This window comes from Suncus etruscus, chromosome 5 (genome assembly GCF_024139225.1).
Source record: "Suncus etruscus isolate mSunEtr1 chromosome 5, mSunEtr1.pri.cur, whole genome shotgun sequence".
NCBI lineage: Eukaryota > Metazoa > Chordata > Mammalia > Eulipotyphla > Soricidae > Suncus > Suncus etruscus.
In genome coordinates, this window is record NC_064852.1 from 49,574,824 (window position 1) to 49,598,240 (window position 23,417).

The 23,417-nt window shown below is 40.3% G+C and overlaps 1 protein-coding gene across 4 annotated transcripts in view; it reads right to left on the reverse strand.

Moving 5' to 3' along the window:
* Positions 1-23,417, reverse strand: part of CACNB4 (calcium voltage-gated channel auxiliary subunit beta 4) — a 356,270-nt gene that overhangs the window by 73,128 nt on the left and 259,725 nt on the right. For all 4 annotated transcript variants that reach the window (XM_049773007.1, XM_049773008.1, XM_049773009.1 and 1 more), the window contains 4 exons: positions 16,169-16,288; positions 14,911-15,033; positions 5,771-5,901; positions 238-314 (listed from right to left, as the gene is read on the reverse strand). In XM_049773007.1, the coding sequence (XP_049628964.1) occupies positions 238-314; positions 5,771-5,901; positions 14,911-15,033; positions 16,169-16,288 (451 nt within the window). The remainder of the gene's footprint in view (positions 1-237; positions 315-5,770; positions 5,902-14,910; positions 15,034-16,168; positions 16,289-23,417) is intronic.

Below are 23,417 nucleotides of genomic sequence, written 5' to 3' on the forward strand. Positions count from 1 at the left end.
ATATCATCAATAACTACTGTCTCCATCGGTATAGATAAGATTGCTTTAAGTAATAGCATAATGACCTGAATTTTTAGTGGCATATGTTTCAAGTTACTTTAGCAAGCAAATGGCAAAATTCTAAGAGGAAAAATATTGAAACAAAGTTTCAAAATTATTCCCACATTATTAAAAATGTGCCTATATGTCGAAATATTAAGAAAAGAATATGTTCTTAAAAACCTTTAAAACTCTCACCTGTAGTTGTGGGTGTTGCTCGAAATGTCCCTGATACCATTTCTCCAAGACTTGAAGAAGAATTTCCACTGGATTTCCTAGGATAGAGAAAAGGAATTCAGACTTGTTGCCCAAATTCCTTGGAAACAGAACTTGAGAGTACAAAGATTTCTTTGGCCTCAATCTTACTAAATAATTTAAAACAAAACAACTTCTTGCTAAAAAATTTTTTTCATGTATCTGTCCAAATGTTTTCTTTGACCTCATTTCTCAGACAGTGAGGAAGTAGCTGAGATCTAAAAATTCTTCTAAAAAAATCTCTTATTTATTTTTCAGTGCAGAATTAGACAAGAATGTCCTTGCTAATGATTTACTCAGTTAATACGAGCCACCTATGTACTAGTCAGATGGCTACAACGCGAATGAGAAAGTAGTCTTAGAAGGTGTACTTCTTTTTTAAATCGATTACATAGATGGAGCCGTAGTAATAGCACAATGGATAGGGTGCTGCCTTACATGTGGCTAGCCCAAGTTTGAGCCCTAGTATCCAATATGATCTCTCAACCTTTGCCAGGAGTGATCCCTGAGTACAGAACTAGGACTAAACCTGTTTTGGGCTATGTAAAAAACAAAAAAATCAAAAAACTAAACAAACAAACAAACAAACAAACGAAAAAAAAACAAAAGTTTTATGGAGTGAGGGCCAGGGGCTGCTTAACAGATTAGAGCACATGCTTTGCATGCAAATGCCCTGGGATTTCATTTTAGGATGGTCTGTTCCCTGAGCACTGCCAGGAGAGAACCCTGAATGCAAAGCAGAGAGTAGCTTAAAGACTGTTGGGTATTGGGGTAAGGAGAAGAAGAAGGAGAAAGATGGAGAGAATCTGGTCCCAAATTCTAGGCCTGGAATGGAAGATCTTTGTAATCATTTCCTAATGTGACTCTGAAAGCTTCCCTGAAATAAATAGGAAATCAGGAACCTACATTTCTACTTTCTTCCAGGGTTGCTAATTCCCTTTCATTCATTAAGAGTATTATTTCTAAAATTAAATCAGATTCATTTTTTTCATCTTTGCCTTACATTACCAGTAGTAGGACCTTAGTATATCATATCTCAATTTGAGCCTTATTTCCTCTATCTAGAAAGAAAGATGTACATCATGGATTGGTATAAAGATAAAATAACATCATTGAAGCCTTAACAATATTTTTGCACCTGTTGCAAAGTTTATCTAAAGTTCAAAAGTACATTGTAATATGTATACATATATTTTATTGTTTTGGGTATATGCCAGAAGTACTCAGGACTTACTCCTGTCTCTGCACTCAGGGATCACTCCTGGCGAGGCTTTGGGAGACAAGGATTGAACCTAGGCTGGCAAGTATGTAAGGCAAGCATCCTATCAGCTCTCTCTAGCCCTCCAAAAATGTAATGATATTATGAGAGAGAAATAAATGCAATGAAATAAAGAGCCTTGGAAATAATAAACTTGTTATTATCCATTGTTATAGAGAATAGAGGGAAAAAAGAAAAGCTTTCTTTCCTTTGTAGAGACAGATCTAGAAAGCGATCAGTATCAAGCAGGATGAGGAAAATAATACACACACACACACACACACACACACACACACACACACACACACACACATATATATATATATATACTATTTCTTAAGATTTTTAAAGTTTCATTTATTTGTTTCTTTGGGAGGGGCCATACCTGATAATGCCTAGACACTACTTCTGATTCTTGGCTTAGGGATTACTTCCTGGCAATGTGTGGGGACCATATGCAGTATCAGAAAATTAACTAAGGTTGGTTGCAAGACAAGTACCTTAATCCTGTACTGTCTTTCTGGCCCCTAGAATTTTTGATAGTTAGAAGTGCAAAAGGAAGTAGATTCAGAGGGCTAGGAAATAAAGGTAAGAGTAACATTGCAAATGCAGACATGGTAGGAATGGAGTCACCTAAAAGATGATATTTAATTCCAGAACAGATGAAGGAATTATAGGGGTGGGTGAAGGAAAGTGCTCCAGTAAGTGGGAAAGTTTGAGCAAAGGCCTTAGGGCAGAAGGATATGTTGCTCCTTATGATATATTCAAAAACTGCAAAGAAGACAAAAGATGTTCTTTTTTGTTTTTTTGTTTTTGTTTTTGTTTTTGGGTCACATCTGGCAGTGCTCAGGGGTTACTCCTGGCTCTTCACTCAGAAATCTCTCCTGGCAGGTTCAGGGGACCATATGGGATATCAGGAATTGAACCTGGGTCCGTCCAGAGTTAGCAGCTTGCAAGGCAAACGCCCTACCACTGTGCTATTTCTCTGGCCCAAGATAAAATACTTAGAAAAAATGGATAATTATTAATAATAGAACAAGCATACTCTATTATTAAGAATGCTTAAAATTATATGTGTGACTAACTGTACTTTTGGTATCCATTAAAATTTAAGAGGTATCTGTTATAACAAAGACAAAGGTCCCAAAAGAACAGAAGAATTTAGACTCACAATTCAGAGGCATATGCTTTTCATGGGCTGGGATCAAAGTTCTAATTTTAGCACCACATAACCCATCATCACCACTAGATATAGCCCCCCAGTAGTCCTTAAAAAAAGCATTGCAGGGTCACAGCAACATTGCATGCTTGGGTCATCACATTGAACCACCAGGCCACTGGTCAAATATCACTAGCCCCGGGTCTCTGAGCATTCTTGGGAGGGAAGAAAGATGAAGAGGAACAAAAAGAGGAAGTAAAGGAAGAGGATGAGAAGAAGAACTGAGTTTTTAAACATAAAAAGAAAGTGAAACTTGAGGCTGGTGAGGTAACACAGTTGTGCATGGCCAACTCAGGTTCAACCCCCAGCACCCCAAATAGCCCCTTGAGTGCCTCCAGGAGTGATTTCTGAGTCCAGATCCAGGAGTAACCCCTAAGCACCACCGGGTGTGACTCAAAAACAAACCAGAAAAAAAAAGAAAAAGAAGAATGAAAGGAAGGAAGGAAGGAAGGAAGGAAGGAAGGAAGGAAGGAAGGAAGGAAGGAAGGAAGGAAGGAAGGAAGGATGGAAGGAAGGAGGGAGGAAAGGAAGGAAAGGAAAGGAAAAAAGAAAGAATTTTGAGCATCAAAAGAAAGATTTGCTTCTATTTATAAAGCTCTCCTTGTAGTAAATAAGTAAGTGTTCTAATAAAATATAACAAATCAATGCTTCATTGTAGAATCACAGTATATGTAGCTGCAGTAAGATTATGATTTCTCATGCTCTACTTGTTTCCCAGAACATTTAAATGCCTGAGGTTTTATAGATCTAATGGTGACTTCATTAGTATATATTTTTTTAATTTTTATTTTGACCAAAGTGGATTACAAATCTTTCACAGTAATTTTTTAGGTATATAGCGATATTGAATCTCTTTAATTTTGAGGGACTTGGGGGTCATATCTGGTGATGCTCTAGGAGACCATGCAGTGCCAGGGCTAGGAATAGGAAATGGCTAACATATAAGGCAAACACTATATAAATAACACTCTGTATTATTTGTCTGTCTGACCCAGGGAGGTTTAACCTAAAGTTGACAGTGTTCCCTCAATTGTCAAATAAATGCAGAAATTACAGAAAGCCCTGAGAAGCAAAAGATGCCATTAACATAGGGATCTGTTTATACCTTACCTACTTATGACAACTTCTGAAAGTTAACCAGGATGAGCCATGAAGGCAGGGCAGGCTCCTGTTTACTGTGCTGGGAAAAGAGGGCTGCCCAACAGGAGTTTCATAGAGGAAAAGTTTGCATTCCAAAGAAGGTTTTGACCAAGGTTGTAGAAAATAGTCTCTACTGTGAGAGCACATATATGTGGCCATATGCACTTCAAAATTCCTCAATACTGGGGCCGGAGAGATAGCATGGTGATAGGAATTTGCCTTGCATGCAGAAGGATGGTGGTTCGAATCCCAGCACCCCATATGGTCCCCTGAGCCTGACAGTAGCAATTTCTGAGCATAGAGCCAGGAGTAACCCCTGAGCACTGCCAGGTGTGACCCAAAAACCAAAAAAAAAAAATTCCTCAATACTGACACCCCAATAGGATCACACAAAATTAGATGAGAAAGGAGCATAGAAACCAACTAAATTCAATAAACAAAACAATAGCACAAAAAGCTCAACTAACAATAAATTAGTCAAACCTCAGAAAATGACTTATTGATTCCATTGTGAACTATAACAATTTTCACTAATCTTCTCTTACTGAACTATTTTTCAATGATTCTATTAGTTTTTTAGTTGCAGCAAGCAATATAAATAAATTATTTTGTGCCTGCCAAGAGGGCAACTGTTGGTTGAGGTGAGTGGGAAAATGGGAGCAATGGTAGAGGTAATGCTATACTGGTGGAATGGGTGCTGGAACACTGAATACCAGAAGCAACTGTATTATGAACAACTCTGCAAAACATGGTTTTTAAGTGAAGTTTTAAAAAAGAAGAGAGAGGGGGCCAGAGCGATAGCACAGCAGTAGGGTGTTTGCCTTGCACGCAGCCAACAAAGGACGGACCCTCGTTCTAATCCTGGCATCCCATATGATCTTCCAAGCCAGCCAGCAGTGACTTCTGAGCTCAGAGACTAGAGTTACCCCTGAGTGCCGCAGGATGTGACCAAAAAAAAAAAAAAAAAAAAAACCAAAAAAATGAAGAAGAAGAAGAAGAAGAAGAAGAAGAAGAAGAAGAAGAAGAAGAAGAAGAAGAAGAAGAAGAAGAAGAAGAAGAAGAAAAGAAGAAGAAGAAGAGGAGGAGGAGGAGAGAGAAAACAGTTTCTACTGTGGAATTCATGTTGAATACAGTGGGGTCAGGTGTTCACATGTAGTAGAGTGAGTGAATGATCCGAAACTACATGTGTGAATTTCCAAAAGATGTCCATAGAACATGCATTTTAAAAAATATTTGACATTTTTTATATTTTATTTAAACACAGTGGTTAGAGGGTTGTTAATACAGTTTTTTTCGCAGATAAACTTGTTCATGATTGAATTACAGTCATACAATGTACAACAACCTTCACCAGTGCGCATTTCCCACCACCAATGTCCCCAGTTTCCCTCTCATCCTCCCTGAAGCCATCTTCCCTCCCACTCACCCTCCCCTGCATGCTTCTGGGGCAGGAATTTTACCTCTCATTCTCTTTTCTTTTTTACACTGTGGTTTGCACTACTGTTAATGAAGGGGTGCCATGCATTTCACTTTCATAGTAGACTCTTCTCTATTCTCTACTCTGACTGCAGTCCTCATCTCTATTGTGTCTCAATATCATCCCCACACTGTCTTTTATTTTCCTTTTATCTCACAGATGAGTGAGATTATTCTATGTCTATCAATCTCCCTCTGACTCATTTCACTCAGCATAATAATCTCCATGTCCATCCATGTATAAGCAAATATCATGACTTCATTTTTCCTAACATATATTTACTAGCATAGTATACCATTGTTTAAACCTTATAATAAGCTAGCTTGACATGTTTCTCATCCTTTGCCCCAAGTACACATTTAGAGAAATAAAGGAGCCTTACCCTCCATGAAAACGTCCTCGTTTTTGTTCCTGCTGAATCCGTATATTCTCCAATCTAAGTGGACTTGGGATGAAGCCAATTTCACAGCCCTCTTTTACCAGCCTTCCTATCCACCAATCATTGTTATATTTCTAGAAAGCAGAAACAAAACTACTATCAATAATAATTCTCTTATACTCCCATTCTAACATTTATTTTGAGGACTTAAAGAACAAATTATTATTCATATTATGTCACTTGGTATTATGTTATGTAATATGTCAACATTCTTTTATATTTATATCTGGGTGATCCATAGATTAAAGCAATCTGAAAACTCTTAAAGGTCCAGATAAAAAAACACTGATGGTATTTCAGAACTACACACATAAACAAGTGGCCAGAGCTCTGTTTCAACTAATGCCAATGTCAATCTGTGGGTGACAGTTTGCCAATCTATGGACTAAAGTGAGGTCCTAACCTTTAGTTTCCATTGCTCCTTGTCTAGAAGCCCTAGCCAATTCATAAGGAATAGGTTTTATAAAGATAAATATTCATCAATATAACTGGAACCCTGGAAGGAAAGATAGACAAGTTTGAGATTCTATAGCATATATTTGTCAAATTCCTTTAAGCAAAAATGCCATGTTATTGTTTGTCATCTCCTCTCACTTAGGAATAACCACAATCTTCGAAACCAAAGTTTACAAAATAAGCTCCATTTAATACCTAAAGAAAAAGAAGCCTATTATACAAAGAATAAGCATATTATTTATTTGTAAGTGAACTTTTTGAAATAGCCTCCAAGTGGCCTGAAACCTCAAAGGAATGCCAACGGTTTCAAATGGAAGAAAGTTCAGTGAAATGTAAATTCAGAAACAAGCACACCCGAAGACCTCAGTCAACATGGGGTGAGAATGGGCCAAAGGGTCTATTTGTTGAGTCAGCAAAAGTGCATTTTCATGAGAGATTTGCTGAATTCCTAGGTCAGGAAAAAAAAATAAAAAGAAAACTTAATCTGAGCCACTTGCTCCGAGGAATAGTATCAAAAAGATTTCTAGAAGACAGATATCATGATCTTGAAATTTTTTTGGTGGGCATGGGGAGGCTTGAGTTACACCTGTGCTTAGGGTTTACTCCAAGCTCTGTGATCAGGAATTATTCTTAGTGGGGTTTGGGGAATCATATTGGGCTCTGGGGATAGAATTCAAGTCGACCAAGTGCATGGTAAGTGCCCTGTCCACTGCCCTATCTTCCCAGACTTCTTTATTGTCACTGCTATTGTGGGCAATGATGACCTCTGTCCCTGACTCTGACAACAGGGAGTATAGATCTAATTTTTCCCCTTAATATAGCAGTAAATAGTAACCAACTCTGTTTAACTCAGAAGAAGGTGGACTAACGCACTGCAGAAGAGGAATGCCTTCATGAGTCATCACAGAATTAAATTCTGCATAACTCTGAGTAATTCAGAATAACTGCCTCATATGGTCAAAAGGGTATAGTTTCGGAAGATAGCTTCTGTGATCATGAAATTCCCACACAAGACCATGTGGCTTATAGTATGAGACTACATTGAAGAGTCATTAAACTGATCCAATATTAAACCTTGAACAATTCAGGTCTTAGTTTCTCCCCCAACCTTCCTGTCATTTATTTCAAGGATAACAGGCCTGAAATAACAGGCGTGTTTATTTTGGAATGAACAAAGGCAAAGGGACCTTTTTAGATTCTTTGGTGTATAGATCTGGAATCTACATTTTAAAGTGTGGGGACAAAACAGACCATGAGTCATAGTTTCCTAGGGCTTGAATTATTTCCTGAAATTAAGTTAGTCCACTGGAACACTAATTTATTTAATGGTAACAAAGTGACCTTAAAGGTCTTCCTATAAATGGTTAATGCAACTTCTTGATATATTTTTCTTAGTTCTAGCAAACTAAAAGCACAGTGAAATTCTGACTTACCATCAATGAGAGTTCTTCCAATCGATTAAGAAAAATTTGCTACATACATTGAGGAGCTTAATTAGCGTGTCACTTTCTGTATGTGATAAGAAGAGCGGCAGCTTTTCCATGTGTTTAAGCTTACATAGCTCAGAATAAAAACAATGCATATTTGATGGACTTCTACATGAGAAGTGAAAGTAGAACTCCAATTTGTTTGTAGAAAGTGGATCATTTGGGTTGATAGATTCTGAGTATGTGTCAGATGTCTGGGGGATGACATTAATGTGGTTCCAATCTTTATCATTTTGATTTCCTGAAAATGATTAGCACTTTCTCCTTCTAAGATGTCAGGGGTTACTCCTAGCTCTGACTTCTGACGTTACTCATGGCAGGTTCAGGGGACCATATGGGATGCTGGAGATCAAACCTGAGTTGGTCACGTGCAAGACAAATGCCCTACCCACTGTGTTATCACTCAGGCCCCTTAAGCTTTCTTTTTTATATATATAAAGTTCAAGATCTAAAAGCAAGGGGCTAGAATTCAGATAGGTTAAATAGTTCAATATCACAGATCAAACTGATAGACTGAAGAGAAAATCACTGATCAATTCAATTGGTTTCCCTTTCTACCACTTCAGACAATGTTCTGATATATATTTTTTGTTTGTTTGTTTGTTTTTTTGTTTTTTTGGGCCACACCTGGTGACGCTCAGGGGTTACTCCTGGCTTTGCGCTCAGAAATTGCTCCTGGCTTGGAGGACCATATGGGATGCGGGGGATCGAACCTTGGTCCATCCTAGGCTAGCGTCGGAAAGGTGACACCTTACCACTCCATGCCACCACTATGCACCACTGCTTCGGCCCCATGATTTGATATTTCTATCTTATTAATAGCCATGTTGCCATTCCAATATCCATTTCTTATTCTTTGTTTCTTTGTTTTTTGGGCCACACCCGGTGACACTCAGAGGTTACTCCTTGCTAATCACTCAGAAATCACTCGTGGCTTGGGGGACCATATGGGACGCTGGAGATTAAATCTAGGTCCATCATGAGTCAATCATGGGCAAGGCAAATGCCCTACCACTGTGCTATTGCTCCAGCCCCCCATTTCTTTTGTTTGTTTGTTTTGGTTTTTGGGTCACACCTGATGGTGCTCAGGGGTTACTCCTGGCTCTACGCTCAGAAATCGCTGCTGGCAGGCCCAGGGGACCATATGGGATGCCGGGATTTGAACCACCGTCCTTCTGCTTGCAAGGCAAATGCCTTACCTCCATGCTATCTCTCTGGCCCCAGCTCCCCATTCTTCTTACATGATATGTCACAACTGGCTAATTTCTGCCTTTTTAACTATTTTTTTTTGCTCTCAATGTTATGCATTCTTTGTCCTGGTTTTCAACCTCTTATCAGCCATCTTCCCAGTTTCCTTTTTTGTTTTGTTTTGGGGTCACACAGGTGATCCTCAGGCTTAACTCTTGGCTCTGCACTCAGGGATCACTCTGCGTGAGCTCAGGGAACCATATGTGATGCCAGTAATTGAATCCACATTGGCCATGTGCAAATAGTTGCCCTACCTGCCGGGATTCGATCCACCAACCTTCTGCATGCAAGGCAAATGCCTTACCTCCATGCTATCTCTCCGGCCCCATATTCTAATTCTTTCTTTCTTACTTGATATTTCCTTGATATACCCACAACCCTAGTCCTTTCCCTCCCTGTCTGTCCTCTCCTCTAATCATTTCCATCAATCTTACTTGCCCGTCAACAAACCCTGATTTCTTTGATCATCCTCGAATGTTCCTACACCAAATCCATTTCAAATACACTTTACTGAATTTCCATATTATATAGAAAATTTGGCTACTTTTCCCCTCACTGTTTCCAGCACAATTAATGCCATTATGTTTCACCTAGGATGATTTCAATGGTCTCCCTGATTATAAGTATATTCTACTATAATCTATTGTCCTACAATGAGCAGATATTTAAAACCAATAAATGCAGGACCAGAGGAACAGGACAGGATTAAGATGCTTTTTTTTTTTTTTTTTTTTTTTTTTACCTGTGGCTGACCCTAGTTCAATCCATAGCTTCACATGCCCTTCACTTCCAGTATCACCCTCAAGCCCTTGAGCACCATAGGAGTTAACCTGAGATGTCCATATACTGCCAGGAGGATCCAGGCAACCCTCCAGACAGCAGGACCTGAGAAGCATGCCATCCTCAGATCCTAGCACTGAACCACCAGCCTAGATGACTAATTGCTGGGAGGAACAACCTGTTGTTTTTTGTTTTTTTTTTTTTGGGGGGGGGGCATACCCAGTGTCGCTCAGGAGTTACTCCTGGCTATGTGTTCAGAAATCGCTTCTCGATTAGGGGACCATATGGGACACTGGGGGATCGAACTGTGGTCCATTCTAGGTCAGCCGCATGCAAGGCAAACGCCGTACTGATGTGCCACCACTCTGGCCCCAGCCCCCTGGGTTTTTTGAGCACTTCTTGGGAGGCAACCCCTCCACTCAATAATAAAAGTCCATTCCTCTGTTTTTTAACTCTTTAATGGCTTCTCCTTGCATTTAGCATAAACTTTAAAGCCTCATTATCAGATTAAGGTCCTACTTTATCAGAACCTTGTTTACTTCTACAACTATCTTCTGTAACTAAGCCCTCAGCTCACTGCATTCCAACTATATAACCTTTCACAGTTACTGGATTGAGCTCAGCTATTGTTCTACATCAGTGCCTTTGCACAGATGGCTTCCTCTCCCTAGAAAGTCTTGCTTTGATCTTTGAAGACTGACTCCTCCTTATCCTTTAGGTCTGTGTTTTCCAAAGTGGGCCATATCCTTGACACCCTGCCAAGGGAACAATAGAAGGATTCATAGAAAGGATAATAATCTCAGATGCAACTGGGGATGGGGTGCTTTGTGCTCCTTCACTTAAAAAACACTGATTTTCTGTGGGGTGCTAGTGCTTCTTTTCTTTATGAAAAGAGGGCAGTAGTACAAATAAGTTTGGAAATCTATTATACATAGATCTACACTTAAATGGTACATTTTTAGAAAGATCTGCTTCTGGTCACATCCCAGTATATCAACCTTACAATATTTAAATATTCTCATTGTCCCCAGAGAGATAGCACAGTGGTGTTTGCCTTGCAAGCAGCCGATCCAGGACCAAAGGTGGTTGGTTCGAATCCCGGTGTCCCATATGGTCCCCCGTGCCTGCCAGGAACTATTTCTGAGCAGACAGCCAGGAGTAACCCCTGAGCACTGCCGGGTGTGGCCCAAAAACCAAAAACAAACAAACAAACAAACAAACAAATAAATAAAATAAAAATATTCTCATTGTCTAGTTTATTTCTGCCAAAAAATTTATAATTTGGAATTCTTTATTTCTTTTTCTTTTTTCTTTCTTTTCTTTCTTCTTTCCTTTCCTCCTTCCATCCCTCTTTCCTTCGTTCCCTCTTTCCTTCATTCCCTCCTTCCTTCCTTCCTTCCTCCTTCTTTCTCTCTCTTTCTTTCTCTCTCTCTTTCTTTCTCTCTCTCTTTCTTTCTTTCTTTCTTTCTTTCTTTCTTCTTTCTTTCTTTCTTTCTTTCTTTCTTTCTTTCTTTCTTTCTTTCTTTCTTTCTTTCTTTCTCTCTCTCTTTCCTTCCTTCCTTCTTTCCTTCCTTCTTTCCTTCCTTCCTTCCTTCCTTCCTTCCTTCCTTCCTTCCTTCCTTCCTTCCTTCCTTCCTTCCTTCCTTCCTTCCTTCCTTCCTTCCTTTCTCTCTTTCCCACATCCGGTGACACTCAGGGGTTACTCCTGGCTATGCGCTCAGAAATTGTTCCTGGCTTGGGGGACCATATGGGACACCAGGGATCCAATCGAGTTCCGTCCTGGGTTAGCCATGTGCAAAGCAAACGCCCTACACTGTGCCATTGCTCCAGTCCTGGAGTTATTTTTTCATTATCTATCTTCCAATTAGAATTTAAGCCCACTAGGAGAGCGACTTTCTTTGTAGTAGTCTTTGTAGACTGCAATATTCAGACTGCAGCTGCCAGTGCTAAGCACATACCCAATGCTCAAGAGATATTACCTGGTTGAGAGACCAAACAAAAGTAGACCTTATCCCAGGTCCCTTTGGCGCCTGTGGACACCCAGGTGCTTGACCTTCTTATTAAAACTGATGTTAAAAATAAGTAACTTTCCTGGTGTTACAATGCATTCTAAAATGTACTTTTAATGGGCCAGAGAAATGGTATAAGGGTAGGTTGCTTGGCTTACAGATGCCTGGTCAGGGTTTGATCTTCAGCACCACATACAGTCCTCTGAGCCCATCAGGGGTAACTCCTGGATACAGAGCCAGGAGTAAACTCTGAGCACAATGAGGTCTAGCCCAAAACAAACTCCCTCCACCATTCTCCCTAAAATTCACTTTCAAAGACACTACATTTTATCTACATATCCTGTATAGGAGCAGGGATAAGTGCAGATTTCCTAGTGAGAGTAAATGATATACTGATACCAATTATTTCCCATATACCTTCAATGTCAGGCTTCATTCCCTTTGGGAGGAGAGAAGAGTGTGTGCTCAGGGGTTACTCCTGGCCTTGTATTTAGAGATAGTGCTTGGAGGATTATAGTGGTGTTAGGGATTGAGCTGGGATTGGTAGTATGGAAGAATTCTTTAACCCTTGTACTGTGTCTTCAGTCCCTTAAGCTTCACGTTTTTGTTCAGTGGTTTTATTCTCTTTTGTTTTTGTTTTTGGACCACACCCAGTAAAGCTCAGGGCTTACTACTGTTTCATAACTCTGGGACTCAGTCATAATAATTCTCAGAGAATCTTGTAGGGTGCAGGGTCAATTGTGTGCAAAGCAAACTTTTTACCTGTTGTACAAGGTCTCTGGCCCCTTGCTATCTTTAAGATTCAATTTCTAGCCTGTCCTTTCTGGCAGAGACACTAAGGACTTTCAAGTGGGAGCCTCCTCCCATGAGTGGCCTTAATCCCATAAGAAAACTATGGAGAACAGGGAGGAAGTTTAAGGAAGGCAGGGCTTTCCTTCTGACTCAGTCTAATACTCGGGCTGTCTTTTCTCCTTTTCAACTCAAAATATTAGGAAGAGAAGATTGTAATTCCTTGGTCTGGCCTCCAGATTATGTGGCTCAGGGCCAATGTAGTGTCTTCCTGGGGCTTTCATAGACAGACATGCTGTACCTAAATACAAATTTATAACAGTATCCGCCCTTGGCATACTATTTTTTCCTTCTCTGCTACCTCTGAGAGTGGACACCACCCTCAAATTTACCCTTTTAGAAAAGCTGGGAAAACAAGTCTCCATCCTCTATTTCTTTGATCAACCTTTTTGTAATTTAAAACATTGCAGTGGCATGGTTTAAGATAATTTGAATATTTACATTTTAGGCATACAATATTACTGCAAGATGCCCACCACTAAAAAGCCAATTACCTGCCACTACTATTACTAGGATGCATCTTATTCACTCCTTCTCTCCATATCCTCTCTACCTCTTCCTATTGTCAGTGGAGGTTCAACCTCGGCCTCTTGGATACAGAGCACTCACTCAGCCACTAAAGAGTTTCTCCATGATCAGACTATTCCTCCTTTCTTTCCTTTTCAACTCTCGCCCTGAGAAATGGGTGAGAAGTGATGGGAAATCTCATGGGAAATCTCCAGTCCTATTTGCTTCTTGGCTCTCTCCAGACTTTCCTTCTCTTCATCTTCTCTACTGTAGTCCACTATTTTCCTCAGGGCTGCCAAATATTTCCCAGGAATAAACTTCTGTGACATACCCAGGGCTACCGAATGATTCTATGCATGATACGTGAAAGGCCACATTTATTCTTTTTTTTTTTTTTTTTTGGCCAAACACCTGGCGGTGCTCAGGGGTTACTCCTGGCTGTCTACTCAGAAATAGCTCCTGGCAGGCACAGGGGACCATATGGGACACTGGGATTCGAACCAACCACCTTTGGTCCTGGATCAGCTGCTTGCCAGGCAAACGCCGCTGTGCTATCTCTCTGGGCCCCATTTATTCTGAATTTAAAATTTCTCTTCAGGGCCAGTATGAAGCTTCATGGTAGATAACCTGTCTTACACCTAAAATACCATAAGTTTGAGCCTTAACACTACAAAAATAAAAACTGGGGCCAGAGAGATAGCATGCAGGTAGGGCATTTGCCTTGCATGCAGAAGGACAGTGGTTCGAATCCCGGCATCCCATATGGTCCCAGAGCCTGCCAGGAGCGATTCCTGAGTATAGAGTCAGGAGTAATCCCTGAGCACTGCCAGGTGTGACCCCCCCAAAACAAACAAACAAACAAAAATAAAAACTATTTAAAGATAAAATTCTTCTGTAGCTGACTGCCTGGGGATAAGGTCCATGCTTTCTGTCAGAGGTACAATTCTAAGAGGTACATTTTGTCTGGCCTTTGCCTCTATGATCTAACCCTTCTATGTCTACTATGTGCTAGTCTCTATGTGCTATGCTGCTAAACTCTAGGCCCCACCCCACAAGAGGCCCCATATCCAGGTATCACCACTTCCTGAATGCTTTCTGTTCCCTCTTCTTCCTTTCCTTCTTCAGCCAGGTGCTTCTTTTCTTGGGGATCCTACAACACCCATCTAATTGTACTGTAACAAAAATTGTTACTTTGGCAAAAATTCTACTTGTCAGTCTTTCCACGAGACTCAGGGTTGCTGAGTTTCTTGTGGTTGCTGAGTTTGGGAGAACAAGGAGTCTTCATCTCAGATCCCCTCAGTATCCATATCTAACATGAAGTAGACAGTAATAAAAACTTCTAATGTGCTGACTCTTCCTTACAAGATGCCATGCCTTGAAATTCTCTGTGTACTGCTCAGGATTAAGTTTAATCGCTTAAACTTCCCAATTTCCAAACTCCTGAACCTCTTTCTTTCATCTATTTATTATACTTGAGAGTTGGTCTTAGGGTCAAAAAAGGAACATAGGTCTGTCCTAAATCTATCTAGTAGTGACCATGAGTTGAGGTTGTAGGTATGTGATTATGTGAGCAATGATTCCAGACTTCTAAATTTTAGTGAAAAGAAGTGAATTTGAAAGGTCTAGCAAATTAAATGAGGAAACACAATGGCAGATCTTTGGGGTTCTTCTTCCTGGGTTTCATTTGGACTAATCGCTAGTGTTGGTGTGGTGGCAGGCTAAGGAATGTAGAGTGCCCTAAATTTACCTCTTTAATGTGCAGGAAGTCCTTGGCATCGAAGGAAATGGCCGTGCTTGGAACAGGCACATCTTCATCCAAGGCACCACAGTAGCTCACGTTTGTCTTCACAGCAAATGCTACAGGCTTGGACTAGGGATAGAACCATGAAATAAGGAGAGAAGGAGGCAGATAGAAGGACTTTGCATATCAAAATGGAAAAAACAGTGATCAGACCAGGCAGAAGGGGAATTCACTTTCAAAGGAGAATCTCAAATGGGTTTCCCATTTCCCGGGGAAGTAATGAGAATCTCTGACAAAGTCTCTTTCTAGTCCCCTTTGCTGTGGCATTTTCCAACATCCCAAAACTTCTGCCCTGAACTACTGGGAAGGAATGAAAAGATAGGTTGCCTGCCACCTAGTTGTAAAACTTTAAATACTAATACCACCATCACCACCATCCCTGCTCCCCTCATAATGTGTACTTATGTGAATAAAAGGGTGGGGAATATATAAAATAAATAGGTTTCCAATAGCTGGAGAATATGGCAAAGCACTGTTCTTGTATAGGAGATGATGGGGTCAATCCCAGGTGCGCAGACACAAACACACACACACAACACACACACACACACACACACACACACACACACACACACACACACACACACACTACCACCACCACCACCACCACCACACCACACCACACCACAAATGCAAAGGGCCCTAACTGCCTCCTTGGGGAATTGGGAGGCAAAGATTCCTATGGGGCCATCAGGTGGTACATCTGAAAATCTGTTTGACAATGCTTACTGCTGCTGTTTATGACTAAAACTGTAATTCAAAGTACCCAAACTCACTCACTCTGGCCTTGAGGGAGGGAGAAAGGAAGCAAGAGGGAAGAGAGGACAGGGAAGGGAGTGCAGATAACAGCAGAGTGAACATTTGGCCCTGGAAAAATGGCTGGTACGGGGAAAACCCCTGGAAAAAACAGGTGGAGCCATCTGGAACCTTCAGCACAGGGTGGGGCACTCTTGATACACGTGGCGTACTGCCACGTTGGTGAATAATTCACCAAATCTAACATGCAAGGGTGAAGACCCAGGGTCTTTGAAAGGTCTCCTGGGAACATGGCTATCAGGGGTTAATGAATGGAGGAGACTTGCAATCTGGTCTCTTATCAGGATGGTCTGAAAAGGTTGACTGGTGAGAAATGGGAGGCCAGGAAGAGCAGCTGATACCTGCTGAGCAACCTGCCACTTTGGAACCAAAGGGGGAAGAACGTCACCTTTGCTCTCTCAAGCTGGATAGCCGCCTGCTGCTCTCTCTCCTGCCGAATAGCTTCCCGGTCCTCTTCCAAAGAGACATCGGAGTCAGACGGCCTGCTCGTGTAGGAATCAGCGGAACCCTAGAAAGGAAAACCCAGGCAAGCTAAAATGAGGTGAAATTTGAGGAGCTTCTCAAATGGTCACATCCAAAAGAGGATCCTGTAGTGGGTTCTTTTCATTTGCATAGAACCTGATAGGCTCTGTGCCTTCTCACAGATATGTTTATTTTATTTTATTTTTTTGTTTTTGGGGCCACATCCGGTGACACTCAGGGGTTACTCCTGGTTCTGTGCTCAGAAATCATTCCTGGGGACCATATGAGATGCCGGGGATTGAACCCACATTTGTCCCGGGTCGGCTGCATCCAAGGCCAACAACCTACCAGTGTTATCGCTCTGGACCCTATTAGATATGAATTTAGGCCTCAATATACTTAACTCATCTGAGTAATTTGGAAGGTAGCGATGTTGTGAAGGAAAATATTTTGACTAGATTAAGTGCTAGGAAGTAAACTGCAATGAAAATTCTGCAGCATTCAACCGTCTTTCTTCTCATTTGGTGCTATCTTTATTTTAAGCCCTTATTCATTTGTGGAATGAATGTTCTATTCCATGCTCTTTCCTAAGGTTTACATCACAAGAAAAATGAGGCTCAAAGAGGCTCAGCTAAATCCTACTGGGTATCTTGAGTTACAGATCTCTTATTTGTCTAAGATTTTAACATGACAAAGTAAAGCCTGGCATTAGTAAAGAAATTTTCCAGATCTGGGATCCACACATTTAAACTCTTTTACATTAAAACATTGCTCATCATGTTGCATTAGCCATGAACAACAGACTAAAAATAAGGATTATCTCAATTGAAACTCAATAAATAGGGCTGTTTGAATGACAATAAAACACAGCCAGACCAGCACCTCTGTTGTCCACACCATCACCATAGGAAGCGATAACAAGCAGAATAGTTAGTTATAAAGACAACTGCCCACAAATCAAACACCACCACCCCCCAAATTGCTCTGCCTTTGCCTTCAGGTTTCTAAAGGAACATCACTCTTAGAGCTGCTCTTTGCATACACAATGACACTTATGTAGTAGGGGTCGTGATCACACACTGCTGTATTGGGCAAGTTTCATATTCATACAAAGTTCTGGAAAGACAGAGACCTATGAAGCTGGGAATTTGCTATCCACGAAAAAAATCATACTCACATGTGGCTGTTGGGGCTTTTGAGAACTCCAAATTTAGAAATGTGAGAGTTTGTTTGTGGAGACAGACCCTATCTGGGAATGTACTGCCTTTAAGTGCAGCAGTGTCTTACAGTAGAGAGAATTCCACCATATAAAAAATCTACCTAGCACTGCAAAATAAATAAATAAATAAATAAATAAATAAATAAATAAATAAATAAATAAAAGAATTCCAGGGCTGGAAAGAGCTTAGATCAGGGGTCTCAAACTTGCGGCAAGCAGGCCGTTTGCGGCCCTCCATACAACATTTTGTGGCCCTGCCCTAGAGGAATCATTTTTTGTTTTGTTTTGTTTTAGTTGTTTGGGTCACACACCCCAAATGTTCAAGGCTTACTACTGACTTTGCACTCAAGGATCACCCCGACTTTGCCTCCTGCGGCCCCCAGGTAAATTGAGTTTGAGACCCCTGGCTTAGATGGTACATACACTACATATATAAGGCCTTGGGCTTAATCCATAGTATTGATGCTCCTGAGCATCACCAAGTAATGCCCTGGTAGTCCTAAACCCCATAGATTCTTTTTCTGAGAGCCTAAAACAATACCTATGGTTAGCAAGTTGATTGGGGGTGCTCAGTAGAACCCTGGTTCTAAGTTCTATCTTTGAAAAATTTGGGGGGGGGGTTTGGGTCACACCCGACAGTGCTCAGGAGTTACTCCTGGCTCTATGCTCAGAAATCGCTCCTGGCAGGCTCAGGGGACCATATGGGATGCCGGGATTTGAAACACCAATCTTCTGCATGCAAGGCAAACACCTTATCTCCATGCTATCTCTCCGGCCCCTTTGAAATTTAAATAATTGGGTGCCTCCAAATTATTATCCAGTGGGCTGAGGAATCACTCTCAAAAATTCTTAGTTAACTGAGTCAGTACTTCAATGTCCGGGCTCAAAGATTTGGTGCTGTGGTGCTGTTTAGGACTTGGAATTCAGGGACCACCTGAGCTATTCTGCAGGGCTCAAAGGACTATGTGGTCCTGGGATGGAACCTGGATTGGGAGTCCTTGTTCCACCTTCTCTTCTTCTTCCCTCCCTCCCTCTCTTCCTTCCTTTCTTGTTTTTCTTTTGTGTGGATGTGTTCAAACCCAAGGCTTCACACAGGCAGAGCAAGTATTCTACCACTTTGCTACATCTTTGGCCCTACCTTACTCCCCTTTTCAGACTTTAAGCAAGTTCCTGCTCACTACAGACTCAGTTTCATCCTTATAATGATGACTTTGCCTACTCAGTAGGCTAAAAGAAATTTAGTTCAACAGTAACTATGCATGCCTATCATAATGGCACAGGCTACAATCTTTGCACATTTCTCCCTGAAGCTATAATAACAGTGAAGGAAACTAAAGTTTAGACCCAGTTATCTAAACTGAGAGTCAATAGTTTCAAAATCTGCAATGAATTACACATGATATGCAAATATATTTACTCCAGGAGTAAGCCCTGAACCCAGTTGGGAGTGATCCAACCATCCCAACAAAGTGTCATCTTAGAAAACAATATTTCTGGGGCCGGAGAGATAGCATGGAGGTAAAGCGTTTGCCTTTCATGCAGGAGGTCATCAGTTTGAATCCCGGCGTCCCATATGGTCCCCCGTGCCTGCCAGGAGCAATTTCTGAGCCTGGAGCCAGGAATAACCCCTGAGCACTGCCTGGTGTGACCCAAAAACCAAAAACCAAAAAAAAAAAAGAAGAAAACAATATTTCTAAAATACATATGAAAACAATCTATATGAAAACTGTTTTGAGATTGTTCAGAGGATTTTTTTAAGAAGTGGGACAAGTGCAGGGTAGACTTTATTAAGTTGTGATGAAGATATTTGGATGATAAAGTGATTATAATGCAGGAAGCCAAAAAGGAGGTACTGACTATGTTTCGAATATTTGTGTGGCATAAGACTAAGGGCTACAATTTTCAGGAAATTTGTCACCCACTGAAGCTGGGTGACAAAAAGCTCAAATACACAATCAGTTGTTGACATGAGAAGAGAGATAACTTTCTGAAACTCCATAAATGACTTTGAAATCTGGATTCAATTTCTGGTCACACAAGAAGTGACTCAAAGCTCCTGTAAATAAACTTTATTTTGAAATGGGAGCAAGATGGTACAAATTTCAATTACTCAATAAACTCCACTATTGCCAAGTATGTAAAGCTGAAGCTGCTATTTACTTTTCTTTTTCTAAGAACATAGATAGGAAATAAAATAAAACACTCTGGTATCCATTTTTATAATTACATAAAAAAATCTTTAGAAAAACATTGCCCTCAGCATTTCTTTGGCTATTGAAATGACAGCAGTAAAAACCAAGATCTGATATTGGGAACTGAGATCTGTACTATGGATTTAGCACAGAATGGTCGGTCTTCCTGTCATTTCTTTTTTTTTTTTTTTTTTTTTTTTTTTGTGGTTTTTGGGTCACACCCGGCAGTGCTCAGGGTTACTCCTGGCTCCATGCTCAGAAATTGCTCCTGGCAGGCACGGGGGACCATATGGGACGCTGGGATTCGAACCGATGACCTCTTGCATGAAAGGCAAACGCCTTACCTCCATGCTATCTCTCCAGCCCCCTGTCATTTCTTTTTATTAGTTTGCTTTCGCTGGTTCAGAGAGGGGCCAAGAGTGATAGTATAGCAGGTACAGTGTTACCCTTGCATGTAGCTGACCCAAATTTGTTTCTGGTATGCATATATTCTCCCAATGCCACAACGAATGCAAAGCCAAGAGTAATCCCTAAGCACTACCAGGTGTGGCCCAAAAAGCAAAAAAAAAAAAAAAAAAAAAAAAGGAAAGGATCTAGGTTATTTGTAAAGAGCAAATGAGAGAAAGGTAAAAAGAGACAACTTGGGCCAGACTACAGAAAGATGAGGGGCTCCAGCAGGCCTGGCAAGACAGGAGGACCTGGGGGCTGGGATGGTGGAGAGAGAAGAGGAATGCTGCAGAAGAGCCACAAATATAGTTATATTTTATGATAAGGAACTGAAAATGGCAAGAAGAAAACAATGCAGAAACAACTCCTACAAACAATAACATAAATATATGCACATATATATATACATACACAAGACATACGATAATACATTTTAATGAAGATCACAAGGTACATTTATCTTTCCATTAACAAAAGGTAGGTCCTGCTGCTTCCAAATCCCTTGCCCTTATTCAATAAAACAAATCCAACTGCACACCTTTCTGAAGCCTTGTTTATTACAAAATACAAAGCACTGATTAAAAAGTCGGTTCTCAGTGTTGAATTAATTAATTAACAATGGGGCTGGATGGCAAAACCCCTCCCAGGAATGGGAGGGGCTTGCAGGTAAAGTTACACCTACTATCCGGTTCCCAAGACCCCTCCCAGATATGGGTGGGTCTTAGGGTACACCACACTCAGAAATTGGAATGATAGTATAGTGGGTAGACTATTTCCTTGCATGTGGCGAACCTGGGTTCAATCTGCCTTCCCTCCCTGCACCCACATAGTTTCCTGTGCCCACCAGAAGTGATCCCTGATGGAAGAGCCAGACGTAAGACCTGAGCACTACTGGTATGGTCCCCAATCAAAACAAAACAAGAAAAAAAAATAAGTCAAATGTCTATCCTTGTGAGAGGAGTGATCTCAACAACAGAGGATTTCTTCTCATTCCCAGGAAGGGTGTTTTATGGAGATGGGGAGCAGTTGATATCTGATCAGACAGTACTAGATTGGACACTGTTGCCAGTTGTTACAAGTAATATTGGTTTTTCAACTCTCAATTTCTTCTATGTGAAAAGAGAATGGTTAATAGATACCCTTGTGAATTCTCCTAGTGTTTTAAGATGGACCAGAGTGTATTTCACAATCAAGGAGCAAATCAGTAAATGTTTGCAATTAATCTTTGACTCATTAAGTTTTTGGTAGTTGTCAGCACAATGTTTTTTTTTGCTATCCTAGAGTTTTTGGATATTTGTTTTGTTCTTTTTAAAAAAACTAAAACAACCTAATCACTTAAATTTTTTGTTAGTTTGGGGCCACATACAGCTATCTGTACTGACTTAGTACTGGCTCTGTGCTCAGGGATGATCAGTCTTTGAGATGCTCAGGGATAATATGGAATGCTGGTGAATGAGCCTGGATCAGGCTGAGTGCAAGGTAAGTGCCCTACTTGCTATACTGTCTCTCCTACTCCATAACTCAATGAATTTTAAACAAATTTATGGAACACAATTTACACCACCATCTAGTATTAAAATACTCCTACCACACCTCCAAAGGTTCTTATGTCCATTTCCAGTCATTCTTCACTTTTCACTTCTAGAACCAGGCATATAGTTGCATACCTTGTCATTTTAAATTTGGAAAAGAGAAATATTCTTTTGATAAACAATTTTAGTACTTAAATATGTTTAAATATTTCCTATAGTGTTTCCTATAGTCCTGGGCAGTGTCTGTCACATAGCACAACCTCATGTCTATTGAAAGTCCTGTTAACATTTATTTTCATGATTTTAAATTCTTGAGTGGTAAGTTGATTGAGAAAAATCATGCTTCCTTGATTTTAGCAACCTTCACCCCATAGTATAAATTTTTATTTACTTTTTTTTGTTTTGTTTTGTTTGGGGAGGTCACACCTGGCAGTGCTCAGGCTCTACGCTCAGAAATCGCTCCTGGCAGGCAGACTCGGGGGACCATATGGGAAGCTGGGATTTGAACCACCGTCCTGGATGCACGGCAAATGCCCTAACTCCATACAATCTCTCTGGCCTCAATTTTTATTTATTTTTAAGGATTATTTGTAGAGCTTTACACAAGAACACTAGAGAGAGAAATTACTGGTGGCCACCTATACAGATTCGATGCAGTTTGTATAAGAACATACATGACATTTTCCTCAAATACACAGATCAAATGCTGTTAAAAGTTATATGGAATAATGAAAAACAAACATGCAGAAATAAAATAAAATAAAGGTCTAGGGAAAAAAAAACAAGATGGTAGGCTTTAATCTTTAAATTATCCTATAAATCTGTTGTAACAGTGTGATGCTTTCAAACCATAAAAGAGAGAATAGAACCGAGAGTCCAGAAATAGATCCTCAGGTGTATGGAGAGTTAAGTTTCAACTAAGGAGTGAAGAGTATGAAGTGGAAGAGGGAAAGCCTCTTTAGCAAATGATATTGGGAAAACTGGTCAGCACATGTTAAGAAAAGAACTCAGATTTATTATCTCACACTGTGCACAAAAGTCAATACAAAATGAGTTAAAGACCTTGATATCAGATCTGAATCCATAAATTATATTAAAAACATAGGCAGATATTCAATACAGTAGTACGTGATACTGAATCTAGAGGTATATCCAATGATTCAATGCCAGTGGTCAAGCAAATGAAGACAAAATTAAACAAATGAACTACATTAAATTAAGAAACTTTTTTTGCTTGCTAAAATACTTAATTTTTCCTGGTATTAGTTTTCCTTTGCTAATCTATAGTTTTGGCTTAGTGTTTGTTTGTTTTTAAATATAAATTTATTTAAATACCATGTGTCACATAGTTGACATAGTTGATCATAATACATTTGATTTCAGGTCAGTGGGAGCACAATATTTAAAAAAAGAAAGAAAAGGACAGAAAGTGAAAGAAAGAAAGGAAAAGAAGAAAGGAAGGAAGGAAGCAAGAAAAGGAAGGAAGAGAGGAAGAAAGGAAGGAAGCAAAGAAATAAGAAAGGAAGGGAAGAAGGAAGGAAGCAAAGAAAGAAGGAAGGGAGGGAAGGAAGGAGGGAGGAAGTAAGTAAAGAAGGAAAGGGCTCTCTTTATGACTGACCCAACTACTACCCAACTTTATGACCCAACTACAATCATGCTTGTAATTATGGTGCCTAAATAAAAATTTTATAAAAAAAAATAGAGAAGGAGGAAGGAGGAAATAAAGAAGGGAGGGAGGCAGAGAGGAAGGAAGGAACAAAGATAGGAAGGAAGGAAGACAGGGAG